Genomic DNA, 27,149 nt, shown 5'->3' on the forward strand with positions numbered 1-27,149 from the left:
ACCTAAGGAGTTTGGGGGTTAACATAGCAGTTTCATGATGGTTGAGAAATGGTATAGGTATCCTTAGCAAAACCAGGGAAAATACATTTCAGAATTGTGGGCAAACCAGGAGTGGAACTAAGAGGTGTGGGAAAATGAAGCTGCAGCCAGAGTCAAATGACCCAATGAGAAAATATACAAGAAGCAATGCCAGGGCCTGTTTCCAATATCAGAACCAAAGGTAGAGTCTAAAATTAAAAAGCAGAGCGATGAAAATGTTGGTCAAAGTGTAGCAATATGGTGAAGAGAGGGCCTGGGTGAGATAACTGATAACCGGATATTCTTAAAGCACCATCTAGTCCAACCAAATCATTCCATTATTCAGTTTCAGTGTCTTTCTCTTCTTATATTTCTTCACTGACCAATCAGACTAAGAACTCTTCATCTTCTCTATTAAACTAGAGCATAAATCAATAAAGATGACTTCTAGTACAAAATAAAAATTCCTATTTTGTATTTAAAGTCTGTTAAAAAAAAATTTACATCCAGCCAGCCCTCTGCCCTCAATAAAGAAGCAAACTCAGAGAAAATTAAAAGAATTTATTATGTACCTTAAGGCCCTAAGATGTTGAGAATAGAATCCAAGCCAAGAGTCAAGACAAATTTCAAAATAAAACGACAATTCTGATAGGTAGATACTTCAAAAAGGGGAGGGACCACTGAATCTCAGCTCCTGCCCCTGTGTTGCATCACAGGGAAATGAGATTAGAGGTAAGGAGAATTCGATGAAAGCATATGTCCCTAGTGTTGACTAGCAGATACTACAAATGACAAAGGGATAGAAGCAAAGTACATGCCTCAGACTGACTGATGCTTCTCTCATTACATTGCTTAGCAGGTATCTGGAAGACAAACAAGACAGAAAACAAAGAGGTCACTAAGAGTGAATCAACATAAATTTCAGTAACTGATTCTAGTCTATATATATCAGTTTGCTACTGGTTCCCCTGAATCACACAACATTCATAAAGTAGCATATTCGCTATTCCCCAAACTCATTATGCCATCCTCTCCTTCTGAGCCTCTGATTAAACCTGACCTAGAATGCTCTTTCTCTCATCTCTACCTTTAGCAACCTTTAGCTCCCTTAAAAGTCTTCTCATGTGCTACTTTTTACAAAAGATCTATCCTAATTTTCCCAGGTGTTAGTGCTCAACCCTAATCCACTAAATTATATTCTACTTATTTTGAACCATTTTCTATCTTTGAACTATTTTCTATTATCTGTGTGCATTAAGGCACAGCCCTCCCTCACCTAAATCCAATTCACTTGTATGCTATGGCACTATCTCCCTGACGTCACGATCATACTTTAGCATGAAGGACAAACAACAGCAACAAGAATCTGTGTGCATACTACAGTGAAATGTAAGCTTCATCAGAGAAGGGACCTCTCATATTTTGTCTTTGCATTCCTAGGACACAGCTTGGTACTTGGTACCTGGCACGGAAAAGGCATCCAATAAATGTTTGTCAGATTGAATTGTCACATGTCAAATTTATATGTCAAAGTGTGTTAAGTAGAAGTGTTTGTACCATTGAAAAAATGTTTTGTTAAGCAAAGTAAACGTAAAAACAGGATTTCAAGGGATAGGTTAAAACTTTTTAAAAGAGTTGTTTAAAATATTAACATAATAATTATTTGTATGAATAAATGGGTGCCATTACTCATGATAAAACAGTTATATTCACTTATCAAATAATAAATGTAAAACTAGGATATTGTACCTTTGATTTCATTTATATCTGTGGGAATACTCAAAGAAACTCTCTCAACCAATACAAATTACCACATTCTCTGAAACTTTTAATTTTTGAGGGAGATATATAGACATATATGTCTATATATACATATAATATGCATGTATGTAGGCAAAGATGATAATTTATACACACACATTTATATATACATTTTTATATGTATGTATATCCTATGTTACCTAATAGATTATATACTCCCTGAGACCAGAGATTGCAGTTGGTTTACTTTCATAGTTTTGTGAGTACTTTGCACAGTGTTTTTGACATATTAGCCACTTAAAATGTTTCTTTACTGAATTTTACTAAAATCAAAACATCTAATAAATAGTAGTAGGTAACATTTATATAAATATTATTTACATAAACAGCTAACATTTATATTATGCCTTAAAGTTTGCAAAATACTTTAAATATGTTGTCTTATTTGATCTTCATATCAACCCTAGGAAATGCTACTATTATTCTCATTTTATACATGAAGAAACACAAGTTGATTGCAATTCAGAATATTGCTATTGCAATATTTTGTTGACATCTTCTCCAATGACCTTTGAATAATTTACAACCTCAATTCTTTAGCAATGATAGCATTTCATGACTTGTAGCCATATATCATCACTGGAAAAAGTGGTGGCTTTTGCTTCAAGGAGAAGCTTGGAATCATTTAAAAAACTGTACAATTTTCCAAATGCAACCCAGCCCTCTCTCTTCATCCTATTTAATTCTGGCCATAGATCATTATCATTATCTATTTTCATTCAGTGGCTTTTCCAGAGATATGAACCAACGGAAGCATTCTTTGAGTCATCTGTCCAAATGAATATCACAGTCTGGGCAATTTACTCTTGATTCTTCCTCTGTGAATAATTAATCCAATTTTCTATGAGTGACTATGCACCTGATTTTGAAGGCTCTGCAATATTTTGGGACTTGATGCAATCAGTGCAATGTCAAAGGCAAAAAGGAGAACCCAAAATTCCATCATCAGCTTTAGGGAATCCTTCTTCCATTTGAATTCTGCACTGATTACCATATCTTTTGATGGTACACTTTTGATAAAGCATATTTTTCCTGTTTATGATTCACTTAATGGTTGTAGTTGTCAAAGTTATTTCTTTTATTATGTATTTTAATAAATTTTGTATAATTTGTTCATACACATGGAAAACACTGTGGAAGGAGAACTTTAAGGGAGCATCTTGATATATGAAACCAAATACCTTTTTTTAATAATCAATAAAGAAAAAACAGATCTTGTACTCTCTCAATCAATTATCAAAGTGTGGTCTACTGAAAAATATTGCTAACAAAAAGCCATTCTATTCTATACTCAAAATTCCTGAAGGGTTTTCTCCAGATATTTTCATATGTTCTTGTGAGTTTGAAAGATTCTTGAAAAGTTTGACTTCCCTACCCCAAAAATCACTGCAACATCTCTAACATTTATTGAATTGTATTCTTCAAGCACTGCTATCACAAAATGAAATTATATCAAAACTGCTGCTTGTCCAAAACAATCTAATCTGCATGCCAAATACTTACAGGCCTAAAACTGTCTTGTAAGAACTGCTTCAACCTTTCTCTTCTAACCCCTTTAAACTTCTTTGTATACTAATTGATGGTCTCATTCTCTCCCATACCAAAAGATATTCCTAATGATTACATCTGATTATGTTAAATTAATGCCTGCTCAAAGACTTCCAGTGTCTTGCCATTTCCTACCACACAAAATACAAAATGCTTAATCTATGTTAGCCTGACCTGTGATTTGGAATATCTCCCTAGAAGTTCAGAGCTTAAGAAATTCAGGGATTTCCCCAGGGTCACACTGTCAGTATATGTTAAATTTAGGACTTAAATCCAGGTTCTCCTGACAATTCCAAATCTCTACATAATCCAAACTGATTCTTATTTTATGTATAATAGGTATAATGTAATCTTTGTCCAAATGAACAACACATTTGGTTGTCAGAAATTCTGCAACCAGAAGTGGAGACATAAAAGCCTGCTAATTGGGAACTGTATTTCCCCAAATGCAGTAACTGTTTTCTCTTCCAACTTAACTATCCTTGCCTTTCACCCTATCATTGCTACCAGAATTTATACACTTCGCCTAGACCTCCAAATCTTCTCAAGTACTCAGGCTTCCTGGATTCTAATAATTATAAAGATTTTTAAAAACATGAAAAACAAACTTGAACTGACTTCATTATGAAAAAATTTCAGTCTGAGACACTTCAATAATAAAAATGTCATTCTACCTTCTATTGTCCATTACAATATGATTATCACTCAAGATAATTTTAAATCATTATAATAACTGTTATTATTACTGGTTAGTGTTGTATACAAACCCACTAATTCAGTATTGTGCCGATTGTTTTCAGTTATTTTTCAGTCAAGCAAAGATACTAGAATGATGAGATATTTTTTTTCCAGTTCATTTTACAGATGAAGAACTGAGACAAACAGGGGTAAGTGACTTGGCCAAAGAAGTCTTTGAGACCAGATGTGAATCATGAAAATGAGTCTTCCTGATTCCAAGTCCTGTGCTCTATCTATCCACTACAAAATTTAGCTGTGATAACTATAAGCAATCAATAATACTTATTACTGAAATACAAATTACACATTGACTATTATATATTCCTGAGATATTATAAGCAAAAGTACTATTTTCACATTGTTATTATGAGGGGAGAATTAAATATGTTTCTTGTAAGAGGTTATAAAGGTATAAATGTCAATATTTTCACTTCCAGAATAAACTGCTTATCATTATACTGTCCGAATTCTTTATATTTATATTTTTATATTTTATATTTATATTCTAAGTTTCTGCCATGAACCAGGAGATCATTATATACTTCAACAACGATACTGTATGAGGATGTATTCTGATGGAAGTGGATTTCCTTGACAAAGAGAAGCTCTAACTCAGTTTCAATTGATCAATGAAGGACAGAAGCAGCTACACCCAAAGAAAGAACACTGGGAAATGAATGTAAACTGTTTGCATTTTTGTTTTTCTTCCCGGGTTATTTTTACCTTCTGAATCTAACTCTTCCTGTACAACAAGAGAACTGTTCGGTTCTGCACACATATATTATATCTAGCAAATACTGTAACATATTTAACATGTATAGGACTGCTTGCCATCTGGGGGAGGGGGAGAGGGAGAGGAAAAGTTGGAACAGAAGTGAGTGCAAGGGATAATATTGTAAAAAATTACCCAGGCATGGGCTCTGTCAATAAAAAGTTATAATTATTTAAAAATAATAATAAGAAGTTTCTGCTGCAAAAAAAATGGAGCAAAATCCAATGGGAAACAGATTGAAGAAAAGGAGAATTCCAACAAGAGAGTTCTAACTCTCTTTTCTCTCAGTGGAGAAGCAATTATATCTGAAGAGTTTTTCTGTCCCATACATTTTCACTTAATAAACATACATACACACAACATAAACACACATACACACAATATGTTTTTGACATCCTCCATGGTATAAAATGGTATCACTATTTCGGGTTATTTTCAAAAGCTATATAGTTTTTCATGTAAATACTCATGATTCTGTTATATAATACTTTAATTTGAAGTTGTAGCTTTAGCTATACATTTATACCTTTGAAAAAACAGCAAGCTAAATTTTATATTTATCTTAAGTTTCAATATCAAATCACATTTCTACAAGGAAATGTATATCTTTAGACATAAAATTCCAGATTTGCCATTAGCCATCCTATAGGAATATATACTAACATATGTAGAAAAAGAAATATATTCAATTATTTCTAATTCTGAATTTAAAATACATTAGCAATGCAAACCAATTTCTCCATTTTATTTAAACCAAAAAGCTCACATCACTTATATAAGCAGGTAAGTATTTATTTCAAATAATAATTTTCCATATAAAATTGGGATTACGATATTCCAAGTATACCATTCACAATAAAAGAACAATAAATAATTTCAATGCTAAGAAAACCCAAAATCGGATTGTGAAGAATCAAATAAAACTGAAAATTTTCTAGAGATTAAAGATTCTTTTCTTCCACTTTCAAAGAAATAAAATGAGCATTTTTAATAACCATGTATAAATTACAGCTCTGCCTTTAAGAAAAAATTATTTAGTAATCTATTTTATACTCTAGGTCAGAACACATTAGATAATATAGTACTTCAGATTACTATACATCTCAGTTGTATCAATCTTCATGCTTGAAGATGGTCCATAACATAATTAAATATAACCTTTCAGAGCAAAGAAAGACTCCATAGAAATATCCAATGACCTTATTGGGTAATATTATTATATGTACATGGATTAATATATTAATATAACATATAAATATTAATATATCTCTCCTTCCTTTATTTTATAATCTAGTAACACTTTCCTCCTTGCTATTTCTCACACAAGGCATACCATATCTCCTAACGCTAAGCATTTTCACTAGCTCTCACCCATGCCCAGAATGCAAGTGTAGAATATCATTTACCTTTCTATCTACAGACAGCATAGTGCCTGGCACATTGTAGCTACTTAATAAATGTTTATTTATTAATGAAAGACAGAGAAAGCATAAATAAATTCTGAAAATAATCCCCAATTACTGTCATATTTTATTTCTACAATTGCCTTTACCACTATTCCTAACCAATAGAAAAATGACTAATTTTGATGTTCATATTTTGACTCTTTTCTTGTAGACCTTCTGATAACAAAGTCAATTATAGACATCAGACTCATGAAAAACCTAGATGAGAAGACCTGGTAAGGATTTTAAAGAAACAAGTAGTCTAGTAGTTCTTGAATAAAATCAAGAGTTGCTTCTAATTCAATAACAAAAGAAAACTTAGTTATAAGTGTCAAGTATATTTAGCTTCTAATATGTATACTTCTAAATTTCTAAAACAAACCAGTATTTCTTTTGACATCATATGCTACCTAGTTCTCAAATGATGAGTCTGCACAAACCATACCAAAAAAGTGTTCAGTAGAGTCTAATAATTCATAAATAACGAAAAACAAAAATCATATTGGAAGACTAAAGTAGCAATTATCTGGTATAAGCTTGAATCAGTTCATATTAGATTTATTTTATACATTTAACTATTTTTTAAAAAACATGTATCAAATCTTTCTTAATCATCATCAAAAATCAAAATGAATCAAGTGCCCATTTCCCACATGTAGAAGTTTAAAATCCTGGAGAATGTTGATTTTAAGAAACTACAACTGAAAATTAATATACTTGTATATTAAATAAATATGTTATTGCTGTTACTGTGCCAAAATACAAAGGGATAAAAGTGCAATGGTCCATAAGGGATATGGAAGTTCCCAGATTAGGTTAGGCGATATTGGAGAAAGATTACTGTTGTTCTTTCAGTTTGGGGGGCTTTTTTCCCCAGTTTTTTTGTTTGTTTGTTTGTTTTTGTTTTTTCAAGAAAAAAAAAGATCTTCTCAAAGGATTAAAAGTAAAGATAAATACAACCTTGGTAAGACATTGTATTTCATAAAATACATTACAAATGGATTTTTAAAAGACTATTGATTAAATAAAAATAAAGACTTCAGGGGTCATTAATTTTATCTATTCTAAACTTTATCTTTTCTTTAAATTGATCTGCAGAGTAAATATATATTGACTTCTTTTTTTTTTACTTCTAATATTAATTTCTTTTGGATTTCTCTTCTTGCTTGGAATAGACATTGTTTAAGAAAAGAAAGGGGAACAAAATATTCCATAGTTGTATATGAGCACTGTGTGACCTATTCCACTTGAATGGTTATCCTTTCTATCACCAACTAAGGAAGCAGTTAATCTTGCCAAACAAAAGACAAAATGACATAGAGCCTTGGACGGGGAAACTCAACATGTTGAGTCTGATAAGTAAGTTTATGACTAATAAAATAAAAATATATTCTACAGATGGAGCTGATGTTGAGAAATATTCCAATGCAAAAAAGAATCATTCCTGGGTTTCTGCTATTCAAAATCCCTAATGTTCTCTGATGCCATAATTGATAATTTACTAACTCTAGTTAATATATTTTTAAATAAATCTTAAAAGCACAGCTTGGGAGGAAATGTATTCTTGTGGAATTACTTAAATAAGTAATTAACAAAAATCTTTTGTCTGAGTGATTTATATATCATCACAAAACATTAAAATATCAAGGTCAAGAGCCAGAAAGTTTATAAAGTTAACAGTTTTCTGGCATGCATACATACACACATACAAATATCACCGTTTTTTACCATTGGTACATAGAAGATAGTGATAGTAACATTACTACATTTATTGCCACATCAGTTAAAGAAACTAATCTAACAGGAAGGTATACTAAATCATATAATCCCCTCAAATGAAAAGAAATGAGGCCAGTATTATAATAATCTACCTACTATGCAGTTTATTTTTTTGGGAAAAAAAACAACTTTAAACTATCCAAGAATTTTCTGTATCAGTTGTTTCACTGTCAAATACTTTTCACATCCTTTTCTGCATTAGAACTGGAATGAAGGTTTTGTCCTCTACAAAGCTCAAAGGTTTTCAACAGACAAACAGTGCCATCTTTTGGTTTTCACATATATCTATGCCTTTTTATTTTTCTATGATTCTAATTATCCTATGATTCATACAAGTGATTTAATGTATAGATTGTCATAGGATTCTATGTTACATTTGTCAGGAAATATGATACAAACTATGTATTTAATATTAGTATTATTATAAGAATGGATAAGAAAAAAGCAACCAAACAAATCAAAAGTTTATCATTAAATGTATTATTATTACAAAACTTCTAAATATGTGAATTACCATCATTTAATAAATCATCTTTTAGCTACAATAATATATTAACTACAAAAATTTCAATGCATTCTTCTTGATAGAAAGGAAACAAATATTTCTTCCAGAAATTAAAGGTTAAGTAAAACTGTTACTTTTTAAATATGGTTAAAGAAGCATAATTTCCATATGACTACTAAAGAATGATCTTTCATAAACACTGGATTACACAAAGAAAGTGGAAAATATTATCTTTCATTATAAAAATGTTTCATTCTTACTTACACCAATGACACAATATCACCACGATTCACCTCATAATTCCTAACTTTCCAGTGGTTCAAAAGCACTACATCGTATGTCTGGCTCCATCCAGGATTCAATGAAGGCTTAAAAAAACAGAAAGACAGAAAGAGAGAATTATATTCAACATTTACTTATTGAATCTCTGATCTTATTGTGAATATTCCTTCCATTGGCATAAGTGTATATTAACTCACATTCTCATGTCTCATAAATATAATATTCCACTAGAATGAACAAAAATGATTTTTTCATTCACAATGAATTCCAGGTCCATAAAAACTGCAAAGTACAATGGAGTTTTTTCTAAAAGGCTAAATACTAATGTTAAGATAATGAGTCAAACAAAAAATATTTTGATAAAAATAGATGAATAGATTATGGATACAAAGTAAATAAACTATACAACAATGGTGAGAGATAGAGAGATAGAAAAAATAAATATATATAGTATAACATAATTAGAGCTAGAAAGTATCTGTCATTTGAGGCAAAGGCTTCATTTTACTGATGAGTTAATTAATAACTGATGAGGTTAAGTTACCTTAACCAAGGTAACCAAGGTAACCAAGTCCAAGTCAATAATAGGCATTTGTCAGGTGCTTGCTATATGCCAGGCACTGTCCTGAGGGCTACTATTAATGTACTCAGGATACAAAGAAATCACACACACACACACACACACACACACACACACACACACAAAGAAAAAGACCTTACCCTGAAGAAGCTTATATTTTAAGAGTAAACAGTTTATATTAATTAGGTCTTGAAAGGTAATAACAATAATAGCAAGCATTCATATAGCATTTTAAGACTTACAAAAGACTGTGCATCTTCTTTTATCTTCAAAACAACCCTAGGAAGTAGGTGCTATTATTATCTCTATTTTACAGATAAGGAAGCTGAGACTCAAGTGACAAGCCTGGGGTGACACTATCAATGTCTGAAGTATTAAAACTCTGCTCTTCCTGATTCCAAGATTCCTCTATGCAATATGTCACTAAACTGCCTCAAAGCAGGTGAAAGATAACATTCAAAAGACTAGCACTAGAGGTACCATGAGAATACTTCTAGACTAGGTAGCAAGTGAGCCGAGTCTTAAAGGAAACGAAAAACAAGAAGAGTCAAAGATTGGAATGAAGAACATTTCAGTCACAGAAAACATGAAAAGTGAAAGATATAGGAAATAGATTATACTATGTGAGAACAATTCTGGATCATAGAATTAATGGAGGGGAACAAAATGCAAGAACACAAATGAGTCTGTCAATAAATATTAAGAACCTACTATATACCAGGTACTATCTTACACATTTGAGGAACAAAGCAAGGTAGAAAATAGTACCTGCTCCCAAGGAACTGGATACCAAATGAAGGAGGCAATATGCAAACATATGTACAAACAAGATATATGCAGGACAAATTGAAAATAATCAACAAAGAACAGGCATTAGTAAGAACAGGGAATACTTCCTGTAGACAGTGGAAAGATGGCTAGGATTTGAAGAAAATCAGAGGCAGAGATGAGAAGAGAGAGAATTCCAAGCATGAGGAATAGCCACTGAAAATGCCCAGAGGTGATAGATGGAGTATCTTATGCAAGGAGCTATATGGAAGCCAATGCTCCAGGAACTCAAAAGTAAATTGGGGAAGGAAAGAGGGAAAGGACTAAGACTAGAAAGTTAAAAAGCCTAAAAATTAGAAAAAGTTTTAAATCCCAAAGAAAGGATTTTACATTTGATCCTGGAAATGATAAAGAAGCACTGGAGATTAGTGATATTGTGGTGGGAAAGAGAGCAACAAGGTCTAATAGGGAAGAGGAAGAAGGAAGATTTGTGGGAGAAAATGAGTTCAGTTTTAGACATGCTGATCTTAAGATGTCTACCAGACAGCCAGTTTGAGGGCACTGAAAGGCAATTTGAAATATAATCCCTACTAGTCAGTAGTAGAGAAGTTAAATAGTTAAATGTGAGAATCATCAACATAAAGAAGATGGTAGGCGTTATCCAGGATTTAGATATATAAAATATGGCATGTTTGCCAGTGAGCCAGGGAAAAGGAGATTCAAGAACAATGAATAGTGTAGAATTGAATATTCCAATTATTCCATAATTCTATGAAAATCAGATTTGTACTTTTTTTTTTGTCCTATAGATTTATAGTATAACCATAAAAATGAGTGAGAAATTCAAGATGGTTAATAACCCAAGATTTTGCTTTTTGAAATGTGGAATGTCTGGGATAGCTTTCTGGAGGATCTCTGGACAGGCATTAGTCTTTAGGTGGAGAAGTGATGAAGGTAAGAGGGCCAACACAAGGCTGGTCAAAGATGGAGTCTCGAGTCTGGTATCTGGAGTCTCAAGTCTGGAATCTGGAGTATCGAATCTTCTCTGTGTCTGTGTCTGAGAGACTCTTCTGTGTCTGAGACTCCCTTAAATACCTCAATACGATTACATCACTACAGGACAGTGAGCATGTGCCATCTGTTTAGGAGAGCCATTACATCACAATATCATATTAAGTACATGTTTAGAGAACCATTATCTCACACTGAGTAGGTACTTAACTATAAGCACCCAGCTGTCCTTGATTCAAGTATGTCTTTTCAGAGTTCTGGACCTCTACAGAAATGGCTTCAGTAATTTCATCTTAGCGTAAAAGTCAAAGTATCACAGTGTTTCTCCATTTTTTGATAACTTAACACTAGTCTCAAAAGCACTGAAGGTCTTTTCTATATAGGATCTGAAATTTAAAATTTCCTGCTCATGAAGGTTAAAAACTGTAATTTAATAATACATTATTCTATTTTTTAAAGTTTTAGGATATCAATCAATTTGACTTCATATATCCTTATAGTGTTAAATTTTGGAGTAACCAAAACTATGGAGAAATAATATTCTGCTCTCACCCTTAGTATATTTATTCATTTAATTTTAACAAAGATCACTAGAAACTTTTATTTATATGAACAGTACAATTTCTTAATTTAACTAGATGTACAATAAAATTTTTTTAAGCTATGTTGACTTAATTGCATGAAATTGACCCTAATTCCTCAAATGCTATCAGAGGACTATAAGATCTCACAAGTAGTACAGTATGGAATGGCCTTGAATAGAAAACCAGAACCAGTGACTGCCAGTATGTCTATGTTCTATAGTCTAGTCATTCATCCTCAGTATACCTCAGTTTCTTCAAAAGTAATATGGTAGAAATAATAGCACCTACTTTGAAAGGTTTTTGTGAGGATCAAATTAGATATATTTGGAATGTTTTAGCATGGTGCCTGACAATTGAATAAAAATTTATTAAATGCCTAATATATGTCATACACTGTGCTGAGAACTGGAAGTTTAAATAAGAAAAAAAAAAATAATAGTTCCTGTCCTCAAGGAGCTTAGAATCTAAAGAGGAGAGACAAAAATATATAAAATTAATTTAATCTTTTCAAGACTTTTATCTATGATCCCTAGTGCTATTTTTTTTTTCCCAGTGTTCATTTATCCCTGAAATTATAGTTGGGAAAATCAAGACTTTCTTGATCAGTTTCAAGAGCAAGAAGGGAAAAAAGGAAGAGGCAAATAAAAGTACATAGATATAAAGGAAGGTAGTTCATTAGTATGGACATTGGTCTCAGAGAATTCTGTGTCTAAAATACCTGTCCACTGTAGGAATTTTTTTTTTACTTGACTATACATATTTGTTTTTAAAAGATTTTGTCTTTCTTTTTAATTTTTATTAAGGGAGAAGGTGTTTATGTGGGGCAGGGAGGGAAAGGAATAATTATAGAGTTGCCTAAAAAATAAAGAAAAAGAGTCACTGAAGCATTTTTAAATGCACAGAAGACGACTGACCAGAAGGAACTGTAAACAAGTTGCATATTACATGTATTATGTATTTGAAAGAAAAGAGATTCGCATTTTCATGGACACTCATTTTCTGTTCTACTATCTATATATCTTATTTGTATATTAAGTTGAGAATAAAAAAAATTTTTTGAAGACAAACTGTTGTCTTAACAGTGCCAGAAAGACGTCTTGAACTATTCTCTGAGAGAAAGGATCAAATGCATTTTAAAGGTACCTTAAGGCTATTTCCCTCAGAATTTTACATGAATGCTAACTCAGGTTCCTTAAGAAAGGGAGAATTGATTACCAATACAAAATATCCAGATAAGCGGAGAGAGAGACAGACAGGGGAAAGAGAGGAGGGGGCGAGGGTGGGGGAAGGGAGACAGAGGATGAAAGGGAGAGGGGAGAGAAGGGGGGAGAGAGAGAGGGAGGGAGGGAAGAAGGGAGAAAGGAAGGAAAGAAGGGAAGAAGGAGGAAGGGATGAAGGGAAATGAGGAAGAAGCAAGTAAGGAAGAAAAATAGAATAGATAGGATAGATAAAAGGAATAGGATAAATTATAATTATATCTATCTATATCCTCAGACATTTGCACGAAGATATATTATTGTATCTTACATTATATTTTATGCTTGCACATGTTTTCTAACAAGCAATATTAATTCCTTTGCTTTCCCCAGAGGAAGAATGACATTTTCAGTTAGAAAACTTTAAACAGTAAGTATATTATCCCTATACATAACAAAAGTCATAGAAACTGCAAAACAGATACCATGAAATAAATCATAACAGCCATAGTTTAATGGACCCTATAATATCTGGTATATTAGACCGAATGACAGACAGAGTAATAGTTTTATAATTAGGAAGATCTGGGTTCAAGTGGTATCTTGGACACTAATGGTTGTATGATACTGAGCAAATTGCTTAATCTCTCAAAACCCTGGTTAATCAAAACACAAATTTATCAGTTTCAGAATAGTACTGCTGTGCCCTGGTAAAGGACCTTTCTTCATTTCCTAGGAATTCTCTACTCTAACAAATACAAGATAAAAACCAAAACATTATATGAGTAAAGCAGAATATTTTGGATGTCAGTAACACATTATTTATTGTGATGACTTACTTACTTTTCATTCTCCTAATTCCTGTTTTAATTATCTTATTTAAGAGAAGTTTTACAAACCTACCTAAAAAAAAGTAAAAAGTGCACTGCAGACAACAAAAAAATAATCTACAAGGAAGCAAAAGAAAAATGAATGCTAATTGATATAATTTTATTATTATATATGCTTTTTTGAAATGGAAATTTATTATTAGATATTTTTAATTTGGTCATGGGTACATGACCAAAAAAAGGGAAGAAAATACTTTGATTAATATACATACATACATACATATATATGTGTGTGTGTTAATGAGCTCTAAAATATTTTAGCATTCTATAATCATTTTAAATGTAATTCCTCTTTGTATTTCTTTTTTTAGGTTTCATTGGTAATATACAAAAGGGCCAGTGATTTATATGGTTTTCTTTTGAATCCCATTCCTTGTTGAAGTCATTAGTGTTTCATATGTAGACCATTCTAACATGTGTCCAAAGCAATCATTTTATTACCTATTTGCCCACCTTTATTTCTCATTTTTGTTTTCCTATTTCTTGAATTTCTGAATCTATGACAGATAAAGGTTGGTCATGTGCCAAATTGTTTATATACAGACAGAGGACCCTCTAAGAAAAATTTGCCTAAGGACCTCTCTACCTTAGGGTAACCCCTGAATACATGCCAAGTACACACCTGTGTTAGGTCAGACAGGGGAAGTGAAATTATCACTACATTCAGGATATTGTGTTTGTTTTAATGTAGTCTAAAATATATAAATTTTCTTGTTTTCATTCAATAAAACTGATTCTTAAAAAGTCTAAAATTTATTAAAAACCTACAGATCTTTATATGAATTGCATTCCCTCTATCTTGTAGTTATGAAACTGAATTTTTGAACCCCATGTGTAAAACTTTTGCTGTGTTCCTTTTAAAATTTTGATTATCTTCAGCACCATGTTTTGTGTTCCAATTTTTTTCTCCCTTCCTTCCTGGATCCAACCCCTTCCCTAGATGGAAAATAATCCAATATATGTTAAACATGCAATTTCTTTTTTTTTTTTTTTTGGCTGAAGCAATCGAAGTTAAGTGACTGCCCAGAGTCAGAAACTAGGAAGCATTAAGTGTCTGAGACTAAATTTGAGCTCAGGTCCTCTTGACTTTAGTGCAATTTTTCTCTACATATTCCCACAATTATCATGCCTTTCAAGAAAAATCAGATTAAAAAAGGGGAAAAAATGAGAAAAAACAAAATGCAATTAAACAACAACAAAAAAGTGAAAATATGTTGTGATCCACACTCAGTCCCCACAGTCCTTTCTCTGGGTGCAAATTGCTCCCTCCATCATAAGACCATTGGAACTGGCTTGAATCACCTCACTGTTGAAAAGAGCCACATCCATCAGAATTGATCATCCCATAATCTTACTGTTGCTGAGTATAATGTTCTCCTGGTTCTACTCAGTTCACTTAGCAACAGTTCATGTAAGTCTCTCCAGGTCTTTCTGAAATCATCTTGCTGATAGTTTCTTACAGAAAATAATATTTCATTACATTCACATGCCAATCTTCAATTCATGGGCATCCATCCACTCAGTTTTCAGTTCCTTGCCACTATAAAAAAAAAAAAAAAAAGCTGCTACAAACATTTTTGCACATGTGGGTCTTTTTTCCTTTTTTAAGATCTCTTTGAGATACAGACCCTCTAGAAATATTGTTGTATCAAAGAGTATGCATTGTTTGATAGCCCTTTGGGCATAGTAACATTGTTCTCGAGAATGGTTAGATCAGTGCACAATTCCACAATCAATGTATGTGTCCCTGTTTTCCCACATCTCCTCCAACAATGAATTCATCATTTAAAAAGTTAAAATGTAACTCATAAATCAAACTATTAATTTTCACAATATAACTTTTTATTTATGTTACTCTACTTGAAGCTTTTCAAGTATTAAATTATAACTGCTTAATTAGGAATGTTATTGCTAAGAAAATAATGTAAATAAAATCACAATGTCCTATAAATTTTAAAATGGCATTTTTGAAACCTAGCTGCAAAAAAGTAGCTATTTGATATTTCATTAGTATACTGCTAATGAGACTATTAAACCCTATTTGAAGAAGAACAGACAAAAACAGGGTATTATTTTAACTCTATATTTATATAATATATATGTTTATCTAATATAATTAAGTCTGTACTTATATATGTATAATTTAAAGAACCTAATTTTTGGAACAGATCTAGTCACCTAATTCAGCATCAGGAAGCCAAAAAGAATCTTACTACAATGTTCAGAAACCACAAAAAATCATCTATTTTTTGATTACCAAATAATAACATGCTAGAAATAATTGTAATCTAAAACTTGTTCATAGAAAATTAACTCTTCTGAATGAAGGGAAAGCAATGCTTTCTTTAATAACAATTGAAAACATTTTTTTCCTATTGATATTACCACTATCCAATCAATCTTCTAAGCATAAAATCTTAGATTTCCTTTCCCTTCTTGCCAATCCTTTTCCAAATTCTATAAATTTTCACCTCCATTCAGGCTGCTACTCTCCGCATTTTGGATTTCAATACCTATTACTTGAATTCACATTATAGACTGCCAGCAGAATGTAGTTAAACATTGGATATATATGATAGAAAATTGTTCCTCATAAATTGACTAGCAATGTAATTCTAGGTAATTCACTTAAATTCTGAGATTAGCTTCTTCATATGTAAAATGAGGATAAGAATATTTGTATTATTTAACTGAGTTGTTGTGAAGAGAGTACACTGGACACCTTAATTATTCTTTCTATTTCCAATCCAACCACCTTCAAAGTTTATCATTCAAAAAGCAGCCAAAATAATGTTTCAAAGACAAAGCTCTGATTATGCCACTTCCTTAGTCAAAAAATCTTATTTCCTACAGATCCTCAGCCTATCATGTAAGGTCTCCACAATCAACTTGCAAACTGACTTTCCAGGATTAATTCATCTTACTCTCACATACTTTACAGTCTAGCCAAATGATACATTTAATTGTTTCTATGTCTTGTCTTCCTTCAGTGAATTTGCAGTTTATCCTCAATACAATCCCTCATTATTTTGTATGTTGATCTTTCTTAATCTTTAACTTTACATAATATTGATTTATGTATATGTCATATCTTCCAATAGAATATAAGCTTCTTAAGGATTTAGACTGTTGTTTACTTTTTCTAATTTCCGTATATACTCAGCAACTGTCATGATAAATCTAGATTTAGATCCTAAAAAATATCTGCATTTAATTTTTAAAAATATTTCATTTCCTTTCTTGTGGTGATTTATCACAGGTCTATTTTTAAGCAGAAATATCAAACTAAATTTTGCAAATTCACATAACATAAATCTTACCAAGCCCCATTCTTCTGGACTTCTCCAATTTCTCTTAATATTGGAAGATCATTTCAGCCTCAGAACTCATATCTTGGGAGAATTCTCCTATCTCTGTGATTGGATGGTGAACACTTTGACCCAAAATGTCAATTTACAAGGAGAACACTCTGGCCAGGTTCATTTCTTACCAGTTTATACTTCTCTGCACTTCTGGAGCAAGCCCAAGTGCTGCCCCTCCCCCCTTTTCATCTTGCTTTTATGTGTTATCTCCCCCATTGGATATAAGCTCCTGGGGGCTAAGAACTATCTTTCTTCTTATTTGTTATTAGTTCCATTATAAAACTTTTTCAAATGCAAATGTGTTCCAGTGTGATTGATCTATTAGGTAATAATGTGGGAATAACAAGAATTTTGTGCTTGCTTATTTGGGATTTCCTGAAAGAGAAAGAGAATATAGAAAACTAGACCATTTCATAACAATTCACAAACTCAGTCCTACCTGTTTCTCACAAGCAAACCTAACACATTTTTCAAGATAAAGTGAAATATATATCATTTCATGGTACAGTAAGAGCTGGGGGCTAAAGAAGGCCAGTGATGTACAACAAAGGAAGAAAACACTTGTCAAAATTTACTGAAATATTAGAAATGCCTGCTTTGTCTAGCTTAAAATAAAACTGGAAGTCTGTTTTAAATGAATTTAATGCTAAAAATTCACTTAGCATTTAATTTTTTTTAAAAAGATTCAGATGCCATTGCCTCAGAATTAATGAACAATTTGAATTTTTTTGCTAAATATTCAGAATTCATTACATAATATACCTTCCCTCATGTAGATAATTATATTCATTTTTAAATCCCTCCATCTCAATCTTTCATTATTATTTATTTATTTTTAACATGCTTTGCATTTTAAATGTTGAGTTCTACATTCTCTCCCTCCATCAAGACCTTCCTTACCCACAGAGAAGACAAGCAATATATCAATTATACTTGTGAAATCATGCGAAACATTTTCATTAGCCATATAAACCCAAAAAAAGCAAAAAAGAAGGCAAAAAATTATACTTCAACTTGCACTTGGAGTTCATCATTTCTCTCTCTGAATAGGATTTTTTTTTTTCATTTTGAGTCCTTTGGCGTTGTTTTAGATCATTTTTATTGACCAGAGTATTACTTTTTTACAACTGATTATCAATACAACATTACTGTTCTCACTCCACTTTACCTCAGTTCATACAGGTCTAGTTTTCATTCTTTTTAATTTTTTTCTTTCTTTATTTCTTTTCTTTTCTTTTTTAGCTGAGGTAACGGGTTAAGTGACCTGCTCAGCGTCACACAACTAGGAAGCGTTAAGTGTCTGAGACCAGATTTTAACTCAGGTCCTCCTGATTTCAGGGCTGGTCCTCTATCCACTGCACCACCTAGCTGCCCCTACTTTTCATTCTTTGAACAAGTAAAAAATACTTTTGTTAAAATAGTCTTCTTTACTGAGAACAAAGAAGTAGTTCAGTAAACAGAAAATACTTTTTGGGGGTCACAGGAAAATTTCAAAGGCCTCATTGCAATACCTGGAGCAGCTCAGGGAAATTTCAACCAGTCCAGGTTTTATTCATCACATTCAAGTCTGTTTCTGATTTAGGATTTAAAACTTCATTTCCCTTCAACTGCAGAAAGTACAATGGAAAGAGTAATATTTGGAGGTACATATTGTATTCTATCTAATCAGTTCCTACATATTCATTCACATTCCTCCTATTCCAACTCCAAAGTTAATTTAAATTTTCCTTACAAATCCTTCTCTTTCGGTCCAAGTCTTACATAGGAGAAACAGTACTGGTTGTGGTCTGATTAATTGAAACACTTCACTTATACAACTATTCAAGCATTTTCAAGATCCAGATCTCTCAAGTAGATTTAACCTCCTTAGCAAATTGGGGACCTTTACAAGTTGTATATTCAGAATTCAGTTCTAACTTATCCCTGCTTAGGAATAGTTGACCTCCCTACTTTAATTATTATTTGAAGTTTACCTATTCTAGAAGCCTTCCTAGGTTGACTCATGTAATTACTGCTTGCTGATTGATGAAAAGTTATCTTTCCGTTGAGTACTTTTGCAAAAATTAGACAACAAATATTGGATAGCCAGTGTGTGTGGAACATTTAATGGGACTTCTAGGACTTAACAGTATAGAGCCCATACCCATCAAGAACACAATCATGGATATCCCTCCTGAAGTCTTTTCAGTGAAGGTTTGTTGAAGCCAAATTCTGTGATAAAGATAAAGGGGTTTTTTTTTTTCAACAAATTTTTAAACATTACCAAATATATCTTAAACTTATTTCTCTTAACAATGTTGAATTCCTATCATTGCTAATATGCTTAAAACTCTTATGTCAAATATCATCTACTCCACACAATCTAGCAAAACAAGTGAAGCAACAAGTTTAGCCCCTAGAAGAAAGGAACCCATCATATTTATGCTCTAATTTATCTCAGCATTTAGTAAAGCCACTGTTCCCAATATGATCTTAATAAATGTATATTAAATAATAAACTCACAATATACCATAATATGCCACAAATCATTCACAAGAGAAATAAGTGCTGTCCAAAAACATAAATGACTATTCAATATTTTAAAACATGCTAAGAAAAATCATATTCAAATACTGCTGATGAAAAAGAAAAATCGTAATATACTAATCAAATAGGAAAGCAGATGAAAGGTATTTGAAGATATAATAGACTACATAAAACATGCTCTTATGTGTGGTATCATAGGAATTAAAGAAAAATCCATAAAGGCACATTACAAAGTTATCACACGCCAGCTGTTTCAATTTCACATACTTTCAGTGCAATAAATATGAACTAATCTATTTTAATTCTCTATTAATAACAAGTTAGAAAACTACATAAAAACTATAACTTCCTAAGGGGCAAAAAAAAACTCAGATGAGGATTTGAGGAAAAGGTAATTTGAGAAGAAAATACACATAAGCCAATAAAGTATGCTAAAATTAAATCCTATCTTCCTTTAACACTGATCCCAGCAGAATCATGGAGAATTGGAATAAAGAAGAGTCAGCACAGGATGAGAGTTTATACCAGGTGGTCCCTAGCCCTAGGAAAATGCAAAATCAGCTGTAGTAGTGAAGTTTCCCAACTCTGTTTTAAGTAAGTGTGCATAAATCACAATATAATTCTTTTCTTGATGGTCTTCTTGTAACCATCTTGCCAGAAAGTCAAAAAAGTTATAACCTACAATAATTATTGAATAATATTAAACTCTCTTTGAGTTTAAAAATGAAAACACAGATTTAAAAAAAAAAAAAAGAAGGCCTATTGCTTGCTTTTTTGACAGAATTTTTAATTTCAAACTCAGCTGGAAAGAAGATAATCAGTGCAAAAAGCCAGCTAGAAGCCTAAGAGGTTTATTACAAATCTAGTTCTTAGGAACTCATTCACAGATAGCTTAAAGTCAAGACAATCACAAAGCCAATGGATGTGTGCTATTAATGGATAAAAGGTTACATGCTGATTGAACTTCACTTTTTATCACATGGTATAGTTTTGTAATATATTCCACATAAATCACCTCTGAAGTCTTCCAGAGAATACTGTGTTATAGTATTTTAAAGTGTTATCTTTTTCTTCTAGCTAAACCCAGAAAGATGAAGACAAATTTTGCATAATTATAATATAAAACTTTAATAAATGGCATACCTATAATCTGACTCTTAAGATAATGAATTTGTATTTCTTCAGTTTATAATAAAGCATCTTGTCATTTACCTGTTTAAGTCTTAAATTCTGATTTGGAATTTAGATCTTTTTACATCCTTGTTTGTAACTCTAACCCAGGCATCTCAATTCAAAGGTAAACTAAAACTTTGGTTGTAAAGTTGTCTTAGGATATTTACCAAATATAATGCCAGACCCAGTCAAATGCTCAGAAGAGATACAAGGACATTCTTAAGGTCTCTCTGAAGATCTTTGGGAGACACGGGAAACATTGGCACATGTGATATACTCATATCAAAGAAGACACTGTACTTCATAAGCAAAGCAAAATTGGGGTAGGTCAAAAGAAATATGCAAATTTAGAGACATCTTCCTCCCTAATGGTTACATGAACTATTTGTGCCTGACCTGAAGTACAGCCTTCTAAGCTCATATTAGTATAAACCAGCCACAGCCAGACACAATATACAATGACCCTGACATTGTGATGTCATTTTGACCCTTTTCATGCATGAAAGACAAACAACAAGCCCCAGGTCCAACCAAAATTTGGGTCATTAGGCTGAGTCCAATCAAATCTCTCTAGTTTCAAAAGCATACCATACTGTTTTTCATTTCCTATGTTCAACTGCTATTCAACATTGTAGTATTTCTTTTAAAAAAAAATTTAAAAAGCAACTGCTATTTTCAAAGACAATAATTTGGGATGTAACATGATTAGGATGTTATAATATCTAACCTTTGGAGAAAAAAGAAAATGTAAATAATAATCAACATTTTACACCAGCATCCATTGTGTATATGAGATTATAAAAGTGTTATGAGACACTACGGGCTTATTTCAACTTTTGAAGCATATGTATCTACATAACTTTATGGATAAGTTGTTTGCATAATTTGTATCCTATGTTAATTCTGACTTACACTGTAATTTTACAATGCTTTTTCATTTGAATTTTCTTCCTTTCCATTCCAACCATATTTCTATGCTGATTAGTTGATGATGAACTATAAAAGAACATTTAAGTACACTCTGAAGCATTCAATTTTTTTTAAAGATCCTTTCATGAAGCACTGTAATAGGAGCCAGGAGATCTTTGTTTGAGTTCAACACATATACTAACTACGTATGTGGATCAATTATTTCTTAACCTCCTTGATCTAGTCTCCTCATTTATAAGGTAAAGAAATTGATGATCTCTAAGGTTTGCTCCAATTCTAAAATGCTATCATCCTATGAATCTTTTTGTAAAATAGTAATTTTCTTCTATAGCATGTTTGCTGAAATTAGGGTTTGTTTAACTCTACTGTCACAAATGTGTGTGTGTGTGTGTGTGTGTGTGTGTGTGTGTGTGTGTATATATATATATATATATATATATAATCTGTACATCTCTAATTTAGACCTGATGACAAAACTACAGATCATAAGGAAAATCTTGACTAACTATAATACTCTTATTACCAATAAGAGGCAATGATCTAGTCTGAAGACCTTGGAGACATTATTCTAAACTAATGTTGTTGTTTTGTGGCTATTATTGTTCAGTTCTTTTAGTTGTGACTAACTCTTCACAACCTCATTTGGGGTTCTCCAGTTCATATTACAGATGAGAAAACTGAGGCATACAGGAATAAATTACTTAACAGGGTCACAAATCTTCCCTTCTATTTTCCTCTAACTAAACCACTAACCTAGCACAAGTTCTTACCACCCTTTATGTCTATGCAACCAGAAATGCAAATATTCTGACCCCAAATGAAGAACACAACAGATTTCCCCTAAAGGAGTTAATGATCTTTATAATCTTGCTTCTGTTACAGAGTAATGGTCTACAAAAAATATTCTTTTTAGTCTGAAGGTCCTAAAAAAAAATAAAAAAATAAAAAAATAAAAACTTCTCCATAATTGCCAGACCAGTTTGGGTTCCATCCATTATACTTGAATATTCTTTAATTAACAAAAGATAAGACAGTGTTATGGAAAACCAAAAGTATTCAAAAGATGAATAGTTAGAGAGTCAGAGTCAGGAATCTTAGAAATTAAAGGGGTTAGAAATAATTTTAAAAATCATTTAGAGGAAGAAAGGTCTACAATCTCAAGAGAGATGATGAAAAAATTAATGAAAAAGCATTTACTGAGTGTTTAGCATGTGACAGGAATGCTAAGCTAAAGATAGTCTCTGTCCTCAAGGAACTGATATTCAAATATAGGAGGACAATATTAGTGGTTAGAATAGTATATTTCAGTTTGGGAAGCTGATGAATAAGCCTTTGATGAGTAGATTGATACCCCATTTTCCAGGAGCAATGGTAGAGTTGACTTCATTATGGATCAAGACCTAGAAGTGATAGGAAATGGAAGTACTAGAGACAAACATTGGGAAATGAAATGAAACATGGCTAGAGATGAGTCAAAAAGAATAGGGATATGGAGATAATTGCCTATCAGGACAGCTAGATCTTAGGAAAAGAGGTTTAACGGTGAAAGTGTTAAATCCTCTAGGATTGGAGTGAAGTCAAGAGAGTAAGGATAAAGGAAAAATTCTACTTCCAAAGCAGTAATTCATCAAAACTATGATAAAAAATGTATTATGCCAAGGGCAATATCTTAGAAAAGGCAAAAGTAAAAGTAGATATGGCTGAAAGAAATGAGCAGGACTTCAATAGAATGCTTTCAAAGCTTGAAAATTCTAGTCAAAAAAAAAAGATATACATAAAGGAAGAAATTAAGTACCTGAATAGAATCTATGATAGGTCTTAGAAGCATTGAATGAGAATATATTTACTAGTTTTATGAAGCACCTTTACAAAAAAAAAAAAAGACCAAGTTATCCTAGAGAATTAAAAAGCTCAGAAGTAAAATAGATGAAACAAAAGAGAGCGCAAACTGTGCTGACGAAAAAACAGCTTAAAAAGTAAAATTGGACAAATGGACAAGGAAGTACAAAAGTACAAAAACTCATTAAAGAAAATAATTCTTTAAAATTAAAATTGGTCAAATGAAAGCTAATGACTTTATAAGAAATCAAGAAACAACCAAATAAAAACAAAAGAATAAAAAAATTATCTCATTGGAAAAACTTACTTGAAAAATAGATCCAGGAGAAGTGATTTAAAAATTATTAGACTACTTGAAAGCCATGATGAAAAAGAGAGCAAAGACATCATCTTTTAAGAAATTATCAAGGAAAACTATTCTATTATCTAAACCAGGGGTCCTCAAACTTTTTAAATAGGGGGCCAGCTCACTGTCTCTCAGACTGTTGGAGGGCCTGACTACAGTAAAAACAAAAACTTTGTTTTGTGGGCCTTTAAATAAAGAAACTTCATAGCCCTGGGTGAGGAGGATAAACGTCCTCAGCTGCGGCAACTGGCCCGCGGGCCATAGTTTGAGGACCCCCTGATCTAGAACAAGAGAATAAAATAGAAATTAAAATAATTATATCCCCTATACTTAGTATAGTGCCTGAAATATAGTAGGCACTTAACAAGTTTTTATTGGAATTGAATTGGATACTATGATTTAAGTTTGGTAAAGCAAATATTATCAAATTTCCTCATTTATTTATATACAAATATTACATCACAATAACTGTGAGTTACTTGCTATTTTATCCTATTTTACAGAAACCTGAGGCACATAGAGGTATAACTTTCTGGTCCACAATTACATAGCTAATAAATTTCTGAGGCTTGATGCAAACCTAGGTCTTCCTGATTCCAAATTCAACATTCCATTGTGCCACTTAGGTACCTAATTTTAAGGTAGACTTTACTTCTTCTGAAAACATATACACAGAGAGAGATTTTATATGAATATATATGTATGTATCTATGTATACATTTGGATATACAGGACGGGAGAGAGGGAATACTGTATATGTGTGAAAGGGCAAAACTATACCTACAGATAAATTTTAGAGATGGAAATTAGAACAATATAATTTCATTTAGACTATACTAAGTATTTATCAACCTTTAAGTTTGAGATTGTTGATTATCATTTATCACTTACTAATGTTGTCTGAACTTAGCTTTCTGTGACTTAAATATTATCTAACCCAAAAAAGGTTAATATTAAGGATGACCTCAGAGAATTCTAGAGAAGCTGGGTAGTTGCAGGAGTACTTAGATACCATCCAGTGGTTGTTGTGAGTCTACTCAAAGCTTGTATTTTGGGTTTCCCAAAATAGATTGATTTACCTGCTGATATACTAAAACTGAAATTCTCTTGATTAGCATAGGCTAATCAGACAATGTGTACTTGTCTAAACTCAATATAATATAATCTCATAAATACTTGGAACAGGAACTACTCCCTTTTCTTAGATCTTTCTACCAAATGACCTATTAAATGTCTAAGACAATTTCATATGTGTGAGGTTGTACTCATGAACATCGGAATCAATCAATAAATATTTATTAAGTTTCTGCTATGTGCTAGGTACTGTGCTAAGTACAAGGAATACAAAAAGAGTGAAAAAAATCTATCCTTCCCTCCCAATAAACTTACAATCATGAGAGAGAGACAGCATGCTAATAAATATAGATATATAAATAAATAATATAAATTGGAAATAATTAGCAAAGGGAAAGCTCTCGAATAAAGGAGAATTGGGAAAGATTTCCAATAAAAAGATGAGATTTTAATCAGAACCTAAAGAAAGCCAGAAAAGTTGGTGGTTAAAGTTGAAGAGAAAACATTCCAGGTGTGGAGAGACCAAATGTCCAGAACCAAGAAAAGGAGCATCTTGTTCATGAAATAGCCAGGAGTCCAATATTACTAGATTGAGAAATACCTAGAAATCTGGAAAGATATGAGGAGACTAGGTTAAGAAGAGCTTTGAATGCCAAACAGAGCATTTTGTATTTGATTCTAGAGGTGACAGGAAACTATTAGAGTTTACTATGCAGGAAAATGAGATGGAGGGGCCTGAGTTTTAGGAAAATCATTTTTCTCACTGAAGGATGATAAAGAGTGGGTGAGATTTGAGGAAGACATATTTACCTATTGCAGTAGCCCATGCTAATAGTCATGGGCCTGTCCTAGAATGGTAGCAGAGAAGAGAGGTGGGCATAAGTCAAACTGACGGGCTTTCGCAACAACTTAGATATAGTAAAGGAGAGAGAGCAAGGAATTGATGTAACCCCTGGATTACTAGTTGATTGGTAAATATAATATAGAAGAAGCTCCTCCATGTCTCAGTGCAGGCTCTGTGTATATTTGCCCTATAGATGAACCTAAGCCTGCAGATGTGATAGACCTTAGACAAAGGCCAGTGTACAGTCTTGAGGCACTAGGCCAGTTCTTTAAGGTCAAAACATCTTGAGTAATTTATGTTCAGGAACTTAGCCACTTCACTGAAAATAAACAGCATGGGAGAGCTCACTGAGGAGACTGGCTACCCTCTCATAGTGACACCTGGAATAATTCCACAGAGAACTTTCTTGATTGTCACTGTCTAAAAATTGTCTAAAGTAATATTTAAGTCCTTTAAATCAAAGTCTCTGTGGAATGTCACACATGGAAAAGATGCTCTGCTGGGCATCTTCCTAATCCGGACCCAGAAAGCTGTGATTTGGGATTCCCTAGCTATTTAACTCAGGAATTTGTGCTTCTCAAAATTGGTGATGTCTTTCTTTAGACATTACTTTTCTTTTTTCTCTTTGCTATTTTGCTTATCTTTGCAATTACTATTGTGTTTTTGTTGTAATTATATTATTTCACTTTTATTTTAATCATTGAACTATCTTATTATCATTAAACTATCTTATTAAGCTAAGATTGGTAATTTATTGCAGGAGTGAGTCTGAACCACATAATCCCTTAATCAGACATAAATGTCAGAGAGTGAGAGGGTGGGTTAATCTCTATAGAAACAAAGTAGAAGGGGATAAGACCTTAGGCAGAAAGATAATGAGTTCTGTTTTGGACATTTTTGAGAAGAAAATGCCTGACCATTCAAGATCATTTCCATATATTTTAGCCTTTTAGCTTAAAAAGGCCAAAGTATATAACATCTAGGGACATTTCCAGTTGTTCTGAATTATAGCTGGCCACTAGACCCAAATGGCTTTGGAGGGGAAAGTGAGGGTGGTTCTTTGCACAGCCCTCCCTCATTTAAATCCATTTCACTTGCATGCCATCGCATCACCTCC

At 32.3% G+C, this 27,149-nt stretch overlaps 1 protein-coding gene across 1 annotated transcript in view; it reads right to left on the reverse strand.

Annotated features, from left to right (window-relative positions):
- Positions 1 to 564: 564 nt before the first annotated feature.
- IMMP2L (inner mitochondrial membrane peptidase subunit 2) overlaps positions 565 to 27,149 on the reverse strand; it is an 88,391-nt gene continuing 61,806 nt past the window's right edge. Inside the window, exons 3-4 of the mRNA XM_023504798.2 lie at positions 8,891 to 8,994; positions 565 to 881 (exon numbers count right to left, since the gene is read on the reverse strand). Coding sequence (XP_023360566.2) covers positions 791 to 881; positions 8,891 to 8,994 — 195 coding nt within the window. The 3' untranslated portion in view covers positions 565 to 790. The remainder of the gene's footprint in view (positions 882 to 8,890; positions 8,995 to 27,149) is intronic.

Source organism: Sarcophilus harrisii, chromosome 5, assembly GCF_902635505.1.
Source record: "Sarcophilus harrisii chromosome 5, mSarHar1.11, whole genome shotgun sequence".
Lineage (NCBI taxonomy): Eukaryota > Metazoa > Chordata > Mammalia > Dasyuromorphia > Dasyuridae > Sarcophilus > Sarcophilus harrisii.